Source organism: Heterodontus francisci, chromosome 35 (genome assembly GCF_036365525.1).
Source record: "Heterodontus francisci isolate sHetFra1 chromosome 35, sHetFra1.hap1, whole genome shotgun sequence".
NCBI lineage: Eukaryota > Metazoa > Chordata > Chondrichthyes > Heterodontiformes > Heterodontidae > Heterodontus > Heterodontus francisci.
In genome coordinates, this window is record NC_090405.1 from 42,929,119 (window position 1) to 42,940,295 (window position 11,177).

The 11,177-nt window shown below is 43.1% G+C and overlaps 1 protein-coding gene across 1 annotated transcript in view; it reads right to left on the reverse strand.

The window, feature by feature from the left end:
• Positions 1 to 8,368, reverse strand: part of loxl1 (lysyl oxidase-like 1) — a 71,522-nt gene extending 63,154 nt beyond the window's left edge. The window contains exon 1 of the mRNA XM_068015433.1: positions 6,854 to 8,368. Within this exon, the coding sequence (XP_067871534.1) occupies positions 6,854 to 8,081 (1,228 nt within the window). The 5' untranslated portion in view covers positions 8,082 to 8,368. The remainder of the gene's footprint in view (positions 1 to 6,853) is intronic.
• Positions 8,369 to 11,177: the final 2,809 nt, after the last annotated feature.

Here is an 11,177-nt window from a genome sequence, read left to right on the forward strand (position 1 = left end):
CAGTTATCAAACATTAATTCATACTATTAAAAGAATCTCCGATTCCTGAACGAACACCAAACCCTATCTGGTGCGGCAGGAGTCTCATTGTACAAAATTTCAAAAGCACAGGAAATTTCCCAGACATCTGATCCTCCCAAATTGATATGATACCAGGATCAAACAGCAATGGAATGGGAGGAACAGAACTGTGAACTGACGTTAAAGAGATCACTGACAGAAGTAGATACCATAACTGCGAGGATAGGTTTAATCAGGACAATCACTGACTTAGCTCAAATCCTTTACCTTTTGCAACGCACAAATGCTTTGGCTGTGGGTCTGGCCTTCTACCTTTTTTTTGACGCCAAGAAAAGAAAATTATTACCTGTCTTTTTGCAGACCCCCATTAAAAAGGTTTTCCTTTTTGTCGAACTGGCAAAAATGTGCAGGTCTCAAAGTGGACTTTTATCACTAAGTGCTCAGTCATCTACCAGCGGGTGACAGGGTAAGTGAGAGTTGAGATAATATACTGGGCCCTCCAAACATTTAACAGTTCTTTCGGCCCAGATGTTGACCTGCATTAATCGACCACGATCCTTCACCTACATTTTCTCAATTTAAAAATAAACCATTTAAATTGTTCACTTTTTAGATCATTGCAAGAAGAATCACAAATGCTGTAATTCAACAATCATTACTTGACCCAATGAAACCATTCATTTCTTCCTTACAAAGACTTGCATTTATATAGTGCCTTTCATAACCCCCGAACATCCCAAAGCGCTTTATAGCCAATGAAGTACTTTTAAAACATAGTCACTGTTATAATATAGGAAACACGGCAGCCAAATAGCAAGCTCCCACAAACAGCAATGTGATAATGACCAGATAATCTGTTTTTTGTGATGTTGACTGAGAGATAAGTATTGGCCTGGACACCAGGGATAAGTCCACTGCTATTCTTCAAAATAGTGCCATGGGATCTTTTACACTCACCTGAGAGGGCAGACGGGGCCTTGGTTTAATGTCTCATCCAAAAAAATGGCACCTTTGACAGTGTACTTTTGAAAAGAATAAGGTCGAAGCCAAGCTACATTATCATTTTGGACGTGACGCCAATGGGCAGGTTGCAATTGCCACCTAACCCTGATTCTACAACCCTCACTCAGTAGTTAGTGCCAGTGTATGACTCCTGATGCACTTGCTGTGGGAATGCCAGATAACCGCATCTGCTTGCAAGTTCTCCCGAGGTGTAATGGAGGTCAGTACATAGCTTGTCAAATTCAGGCTCCTGATCAGAAGAACCCAAAATGAAATGTCTGGGCTTTACATTTATAACAACTGGCATTGGCTAGATTCTTGGCAGACTTGAGCTTTAATAGATATAAAGGATATTATTTGCTAATGGTTTCTTCATAAATAAACCCAAGAACACAGGAAACAGCACACCCCCTTGCTCTCATCCCCACATCTCTGTCCTGGGATTGCTGCAGTGTTCCAGTGAACATCAGCGCAAGCTCGAGGTACAGCACCTCATTTTCCGATTCGGCACACTACAGCCTACCGGACTGAACAATGAGTTCAATAATTTCACAGCATGACTGGCCCCTTTTTTATTTTTATTTTATTTTGTTCTGTTCTTTTTTTTTTAAACCATGTGCCTGCCTATGCTTGTGCTTTTGGCTCATTATTCCATCAATAACACTCTCTCTGCACTAATGCTTTGTCTTTCACCACTGTCATGAAGACCCCACCTGCCAACAAGGAGGCATACTAATTTTGTCATGAACATTAATTTTAAACTGTTGCTGGAGTGACTAAATGACTTGTTTGAAAAGAGATCACCAGACACTTGGCTGGAGGACATTTGCATACTAACATACAGTGCTTGGAGAGACAAAAGAATTGCTCACTGATTCAATTAACAAAGATTGGGCTGGGCAATGGGGATCCCCATCTTGTCGGGGTAAGAGACAGTACTACACCCCCGCAACCCCCCCCAACTGAGAGCTTTGGTATATACAAACACAGGAGTGGTTAAGCCAGCTGGTCACATGACTAACCGGCTGGTCCAGACTTTTTGAACTCTACACAGGACAGTTTGAATTCAGACTGCAGAGCGCAGCTGAATTTGGAACAAGACAGCCTCTCTCCTGGCTAGCTCTCTCTCGCTTTCTCACCAATCTCTGGACCCAATGAAGTTACTTAAACCTCAAAAGAGAAAAGACTCCTACATGAAACAAGTTGAAGTATGCACTGGGCCCCAACGAACAGCAAAACTTACCGACATCCAAAGACTCCACATTGAACTTAAAGGACCATAAATAACTGCCAGATACAGCCTCAAACTTTTCTCCTTTATTCCTTCTAATTTTTCTGTCTCTATCTGCGTGTGTGTTTGTCACGTATGCATGCTAACGTGGTCATGTTACATATTCGTACTCGCTAACCAAATTAGAGTTTAAGATTAATAAACTTCCACCTTTCTTGTTTAAATCTAAGAAAACCTGTCTGATTTCTTTGCCTTACAATTGGAAATCAGTGAACAAGGATTCACTGAGGTGGAAGCTAAAACACGGTGTTATTAAAATTAAACCCTGTTACAGTTAAACCAGGCAAAGACCGAGGGAGAACCTCTAGACCCCTGTCTCACCTGGTCGTAACACCACACCATTAGCACACTCTCTTTGCCTTTGCCCCTTGACCTCCTTGTCAGTTAATCCCTCTAGCCTTCAGTCCTATCAACATCTTCCCTTTTGTTCTCTTGCCCCCCAACCCCCACTTGACTTGTTTAAAACCTATTACATTTCTAACCATTGCCAGTTCTGATGAAGGGTCACTGACCTGAAACGTTAACTCTGCTTCTCTCTCCACAGATGCTACCAGACCTGCTGAGTATTGCCAGCACTTTAGGTTTTTATTTAACACAGGAACCAATCTATGCCCCATTCTAAATATTGCCTACGCAAAGGGTTATGAAACTGACCTGAAATCGTCAAATTGTAGGAAATATCAAGGATGGCACAATCAGCTATTATAGTGATGTAAACCAGTATATACATGAAATTTTTTTAAAGAATTATGTCCTTCATGCTCCGCTCCTTTCACTGCTGTATGATTAACAGTCAACTGATTCAGAACCTGTGCTCGAAAATGTGGATGTCAGATAAGGATGAAATTAGACTTAAGTACAATGCAGTCCCACAGTGTACTCCCAGCATCTGCCGTTAGCCATGGATCTATCCTCCAGCAGCTCCAGGCAAGGATGCGGGGGGGCGGGGGGAACAATCAGAGGCTCAAAAGGGTGGGGTTTTTTTCCCCCTACACCTACAGATTGGTGAATGGGATACAGCACCTAATGACAATAGAGAACTTAAAGGTAGAAATGAATAGGAGTGCCACTACATCAGAGATTATCTTAGACTTCAGCTTCACCTTTACACCGAAACAATCATCGAAATCAGCGCATCCATCGACAGTTGGGACACCCACACTGGGCAGAGAGAAACAACTTCGCTGAAAGCCCAATGAAACCACTCTCAAGAACTGTGCTATGATGCTATAGAATTCTCAAAACAGATGAAGGCCATTCGGCCCTACTAGTCCATGCTGGTGTTAATGCTCCACACAAGTTTCCTCATCTCACACTATCAGCATATCCTTCTATTCCTTTCTCCCTCATGTGCATATCTGGCTTGCCCTTAAATGCATCTCTGCTATTCATCTTAACTATTGCCAAAGGTAGCTAATTCCATATTCTCACCACCCTCTGCATGAAGAGGTTTCTCCTGAATTACTTATTGGGTTTATTAGTGACGATCCGATGTTGCATTTCAACCAAAAAGCACAGTTAAAACTGTGTCAGACACACGCCTTCCTATTCATTATTTCCCAAATCAGATGTGTGGACCCTGACCACACACTGTAGCTCTTTGTACCTTCATAGATTCCCTCACTGTGTACTGAGCTAACAGAAATTCAGCCAGTACTCTTACTTTGTTTGTTCCTGTTTCACACCATCCAAATTTTTTTTTTAAAGAGACAGAGTCAAGATTTTTTTTAAATGTATGTCAGATGCTCATAATCAGAGCCGGGCCCATTAAATGACAACCACCTGTTTTAAAATGCAGAAGAGCTTGTTGTAATGGTTAGAGTATGGCGACTGAAAAAATGAGCAGCACCCAAAGGCAAACTGAACCGAGTGTGCTCATTTGCATATAAGGGCCCAACATTAAGTGCGCTCTCATCAACTACTCCTCCTCATCCAATTCATGCAGCACTACGGGGACAACCTGAGCGATTCTCATCCTCCCAACTTTATTAACTCCGACCGAATGTGCCAAAATGCCAGGACAGTGTGTTGCAGGAAACTGAAGGCTTCCGTAAAATGGCAGACATTTAGGGGGAAATAGAATTATGCAAGATGATCAATGCACAAGTAGAGAGACCAAATAACAAAATGCCAAAGAGACCAAAAAACTAGAATCCAACATTTCATGAAACAACAGCAACCTTGCTCCAAATAAAGCCAGGGTCATTACTTAACATTCCACTCCAGTATACATTCCATTATCTAGGAGCAAGGCACACACTGGGCGGAAAGCCTCATCCAATGCTTTGAAACTTAGCATGAGACTTGATTGGCTACATATACCATGCAAATGAGGCTTGTAGCACATTTTATAATTATTAACACATATATGAAAGTCAAGAGATAAAAGTTTCTGTTACTTTCAAAATTACTTTTTTTTTTTAAAGAGAGTTAGGATTTTTTTTCCCCCCTCTCAGCTTAATATGCTATCTGAAGTTCAAAAAAGTATAACCCATGTCACAACAAAAACTACACCAGGTATGTAATTAGCAATTTGTCATGTTTGTTCTACTCTCTTGCACACAGTCTCTTTGTTTTGAAAAGGCAATGCAAATTTTACCTGAATAAAGCACTTGAAATATATCCTCTCACTTTTCTTGAAATAATTTTGGAAACCAATGAAATTGATTTTAAGAGAGAGACTTTGAGAAAGGGAGCTATAATCCAACCACTTGGCTCGCCAATGGATCCAGGGAATTACGATTACTGCATATGCTCTGATTGACAGGGTTTGCTTTCAGCTGATGAGAGTCAACACTTTGGTTAAAAATATCAGGCCTGATTTCAACTCTGTACAAGTGGATTTTGAATGAGTTAAAATCTCACCCGATCAAATCCAAGCCTAGAAGCCTTTAAATAAAGACTTAAATGAAGGTATTAAAAGGCATAAAAGCAATTCCATTGATAAATTTAACCATGTTATGTGAAATATGTATTTTTGAAGTATTTTAGCATTTAAGACATTCAAGATTTCTGTGTCATTTTTTGGAAGAAAGCATTCATTGATTTAATTAGTTCATCAACAAACTGGCAATGGATGTTGACAGTGGACATACGAATATACAATGGGAAAAGTTGACATAAAATTGCGACCAAAAAACTTGACACAGGATGTAAAGTTATACAACATACCCACACAGCTTTCAAGGTGTGATTTCAGATGTCACAGTTCCAAGTGTCAAAAGTATATTTTAAAAATTCATGCTGGCTTCTTTTAAACTGGAGCTAAAGATTTAGAAGCAGCTATAAATCTGCCAACACCCTTCACAAAAAACGATTTACCTCTGACTGACCCGAGAGTCCACTTACTCACAAAAAGCAGATTCCAAGACTTTGTAGGTTTAAGCCAGGTTAACCAGAGATTTGTAAAAGTTTAGCACAACTTCCTTGTTTTTGTATTCAGTGCCCCTATGTACAAAGCCAAGTACCCTGTTTGCGTTCTTAACAGACTGAGAAACCTGCCCTGCCACTTTGACAGATTTGTGAATATGCACTTTTCCTTCCCTCTTCTCTTGCACTCCCCTCAAAATAGTATCATTTGGATTATAGTGCATCACCGTGCTTTTTTCCCCCAAAGAGCAGCACTTCACACTTATTACTTAAATTGTAACTGCCATGTGTCTGCCCATTTCACTATTCGCTCTTTGTCCTCCTGATGTCTGCACTATCTTGCTCACTACTAGGTTGCCAAATTTTGTCGCATCCTCAAACTTTGAAATTACGCTCTGTACCCAAGTCCAGGTCATTTATATATATAAGAAAAACAAGGTCATATAAGGTCATTCAACTAAGACTCATTTGTTAAACTGAGGCCCTGCCTGCCCTCTAGCTAGACATAAAAGATTCCACTACACTATTTTGAAAAACAGCAGGGGAGATCATCTCCATGTCCTGATCAATAGTTTACCACAAACAGTATCAAAAACTGATTACCTCAGCATTATCTCATTGCTGTTTGTGGGAGCTTGGTGTGTGCAAATTAGCTGCTGCATTTCCTACAATAAAGCAGTAACCACATTTCAAAAAGTGTAGGATGTCCTGAGGTCATGAAAGTGTTCCAAAAAAATCTAAGTCCTTCTTGCTTTATGAGTGGAAAAAGGAAGTTGATTGCAGTGGGACCAGAATATTGCATCTTCCAATACCTACAACAATGCTCAAAATATGACCATTAATGATGAGAAATAATCTCCAAATATTGGTTTGGTATTAGACTACTGCAAGCCTGAAGACATTAAAGGGGTTTTAATTTTCATCTGCTGATAGGCATTTATTCAGGAAACATGGCACGAAAAATGAACTTCAACGGCTTATAAACTTGTCTCTTTCTAATTAGCGTGTGCGATGGGGGAACTGCACTGAGCAACAAGACAGATGTGACATGCAAACATTTTAAGAATTTCAATCATGCTTGAAGAAAACAATAATTTTGTGTTGGATTCTGTTCCAACAGCAAAACCAAGTATCTGTTTGACAACCTGTTACACATTTTAAAAACAGTACCTCTGCTGGCTTGGTCTGGTCTATATACACTCCCCAGGGCCATACGTGGTGGAGAAACATGGCGTCTTAGTTGTTCAGTCCCACTGTTGGGATCCACTCTCCGAAGTGCATATTGTTCCAAATTTGTGGCAGGAGCATTTGGATCAACGTAGCGGGATGAAGAGTATGGATCTACTGGGACATTGCGGATAAATGGGTAGAACCCAGCACCTGCACCTTCGGAGTTCACTCTTGGGCTTAAATGGCCAGCCTCGGAGGATGGGCCTGGGACTTGAATTGCAGGGTTTCTGTCAGCGCCAGATGGTGAGAGGGGCGATGGATCCTCCCCTGTCGGAGCCACTTGCCCCCTGCTCTCATCGTACAAACTGTGCATGTATCTTCTATCAAGTCCATCAAAAGCGGAAGGCTGCTGGGGGATGTTGTATCGCTCCTGAACGGGAAATTGATTCTGGGGTCTGTAAGGATAGACATTTTCTCCATACTCATCATATCTCGTCCTGGGCTGATAGGGGTAGCCCCTACCTTCCGGAGGCAAGCTTCCAGGCACTCTGCGATAAGGAATGCTTTCATCCAGGGCATCGAAGCCCCTTGGTGAACCATATTCATAGCTGGGGTCATAAGAGTTGGGATAGGATGGCTGAGCAACTGGAAAACGTGGGTAAGATGGTTGCACAAAAGAGGATTCTGAGAAGCTGGTCTGGTGTTGTCTGGACCTGGTGTCTTGCCTTGGAGAGGACGGTAGGTACCGATGAGTGTTGCTGGGATCTCCAAATGTTCCTTGCCTCCAGTTGTCAGGTACTTGTCCAAAACCAAAAGGGTGCCTCGTTTGACCCCTGACCGTCTCGGAGCCAACCCTGACTGGCTGGGATGGAGCCTGGCGGCGGCCAGTGCCCCCAGGGCGAAGCTGTCGGCTGGGGTTCCTGGTGGAGCCTCCCAGCCAGACCCTGGGGTTGCTCTGAGGGGTGGCCTGGCGGGCGGGGAGGTACTCAGAGCCGCTGCTGAGGAGGCTGTAGACTCGCCCGTTGTCCTCCCATTGGATCATCTGCCCCCAGCGCCCCTCTCCCGGCTCCTGGGTGCCCACCAGCTGAAAGCGCAGGGAAACTAACCAGGGAAGTGGGCAGCCCAGCACAGCCTGCAGCAGCAGGAGCCGCCTCGCCCCTTCCATCCCGAGCCGGGCACCAACTTCTCCAGATGCCTTGAAAACTTTCAGATCTTCTTTCCTCCGCATAAAGGCGACACGCTCAGATTTCCTGGCGGCGCTGCTCCCCGACTGCACACAGCTCCACACTGGACATGTTGGGACAAGGTGATGGTGAAGAGAGGCAAGATTCCCAGCCAACTCTTTGCCTCATATGCTCTCAGTGCTGTGCAGTGACACTTAATGCAGCGACTGACCTTCGCGTCGCCCCTTCTCTCCTGCACCCTCTCTGTTCACATCCTCCCCCGCTGCCTCTTCCCGACTCCAGTAACAAACTGCTCCAAGACTGAAGCAACTCGTCCGCCAATGGACTTTTCTTCCAAGGGGATTCCGCCGGATCCCTGCGCCCGACGCGTTTTATCCCAAAGAATATATAAACCTGAATCTCTGATGAGCCCAAACTGGCTCTCAAGTCCCCCCCCCCCCCCCCCCCAGCTCCTGCCAGGCTTAAAGTTAACTTCTCGAATTGAATTTTTCCAGAAGAGTTAAACATTCTCTCCCATATTCATAGAGTTTGCACGAACTTTTTGAGCAGGGGCAATTTTTCGTCATCATTAAATCACAATACTTACCATTTTCCCCACTTAATGTAAAGGAGGTCCAATTAAAATTGCTGTGCAATTGTCATTTCCCAAGGAGCTTGTTCTGTGGTGGTGCATTCAGACTCCAAAACTGTCCTACAGGGGTTTCACTTCAGAGGGGGCATTGCAACAACAGTGTAAATGCGGTCCAGTTTCAGATCTAACACTGGAATCTAACTGAATGTGCTTCCCTGCAAGCCAATTGAATCCATACCAGTCCTTTGGCGACAGTACAAATCACTTTCCATTTGGCACCGATGTCACACGTACAGAGTGGGAATGAACATCCAATTTGGTTTTTAGTTTCTCAGATACCAAGGAGAGGAACCACTTTTAGAAAAGAAAAGCTTCCATTTACATAGCACCTTTTCGCAACGTCAGGACTTCCCAAAGCGCTTCGCAGTCACTGTTGTAATGTGGGAAATGCAGCTGCCAATTTGTGCACAGCAAGATCCCACAAACTGCAATTCTGTTTTACCGACATTGGTTGAGAGATAAATTTCATCAGGATACCGAGAGAACTCCCCGGCTCTTCTTTGATATTGTGCCCTCGGATGTTTTGCACCCACGTGAGAGGGCAAATGGGGCCTCGGTTTAACATCTTGTCCGCAAGACAGCATGTCTGATCATGCATCACTACCTTAGTACTGCACTGAAGCATCAGCCTAGATTTTTGGGCTCTTATCTCTGGAGTGGGACTTCTACCCTCAAGCTTCTGACTCAAGAATGCTACCAACTGAGCCTTGGCTTCTCATTTTGAGGGGAAACTGGCTCTCGGGTGGGATGGGTAATTAGGAGTAATTAGGATTGAGGGCAATCTCACAATCAGCTCCTAAAGCATCCCTGTGTCAATGTAAGTCAGCAGAAACAGAAACATCAGATTTAACCCATAACCTGTGTTATGACCAGTTGAGACAGGGGTCTAGGGGTTCCATCTCAGCCTTTGCCTAGTTTAACCGTAACAGGGTTTAAATTTTAAAAACACGGTGTTTTAGCTCCCCCTCAGTGAATCCTTGTTCACTGCTTTCCAATTGTAAGGCAAAGAAATCAGACAGGTTTTCTTAGATTTAAACAAGAAAGGTGGAAGTTTATTAATCTTAAACTCTAATCCGGTAATGACTTCAAATATGTGACGTGACCACGCTAGCATGCACACACAATAAACACACACGCAGGTAGAGACAGAAAAATTAGAAGGAATAAAGGAGAAAAGTTTGAGGCAATATCTGTTAGTTATTTACTGTCCTTTGAGTTCAATGTGGAGTCTTTGGTTGCCGGTAAGTTTTGCTATTCGTTGGGGCCCAGTGCACGCTTCAACTTGTTTCGATGTAGGAGACTTTTCTCTCTTGAGGTTTACGTATCTTTCTTGTGTCCAGTGGCTTGGGAGAAAGCGAGAGAGAGACAGAGAGACAGCCAGGAGAGAGGCTTCTGTTCTGAAGAAGGATCACTGACCTGGAACATTAACTCTGCTTCTCTCTCCGCAGATGCTGCCAGACCTGCTGAGTATTTCCAGCATTTCTTGTTTCCATTTCAGGAGAGAGGCTTCCTTGTTCCAGCTTCAGTTACAAACTGCCTTCTGTTCCTTTCTGTGTGGCACAATTTCAAAACCAAGTTGGCCAGCAGGTCAGTCATGTGACTAACCGGCTTATCCACTTCTGCGTTTGTGGATTGTATTTCTTAGCATTCCCTGGAATGTGCTTCCTTACACCTTCAATGTCTGGTCATCAAAATCCATTTGGGTTAATTGGAGCAGGGAATAGTCCTTTGTCTCCACAAGCAGCGTCTCTTAGTACGCAAATGTCCTTCCAGCCCAAATGTCTGGTGATCTCTTTAACAAGTCATTTCTTCACTCCAGCAAAAGTTTAAAATTAATGTTCATTTGACAAAATTAATATGCCTCATTCTTGGCAGGTGGGGGTCTGCATGACACCTGCCTAATCTGACATCTATTTGTCAAATAGAAGAGAGGATTAGATTTCCCAACTCAAGAGAGTTGTGAGGTTTCAGAGGAAATCTTGAAGACTTTCACTGTCTAGAGATTACAATTTCCTGAAGTATGGTGCAGGGAAAATAAATGATGGTCAAAAATATCTTACAGAACATTGGGACTCTCAGTTTATGATGCAATCTGAAACTCGCTCATAACCATGTTCTCCCTCACTTGGCGATTAAGGCTGAGAGAACATTTAGGGAGCAAGGGACAGGCAATTAAAAGGGCCAATTCCCAACTCAGAGTTAGTATGATATTTCTCCTGGTCTTTCTTTCCACTTTACTCACTCATTGATAAAAAAAACATACACTGAAGTACATCACCATGTCACTGAAAGGTACATCTGAAGAATCTCATCAAAACAGCACTCTCACCTAGGTTGCTTTTCACTTTCTTTAGGTGTGCTACAGGAGCTCGAGCCAAAACTTAGTGACAATAAGCAAGGCAGCATCTTAAAGCACACTCACTCTAAGCACCAGCTCAGATACATTTGCTCAGTAATATTTTATAAATGCTGTGGAAGAATAATGCACAGAGGGCAAGCAAGAGGGAGT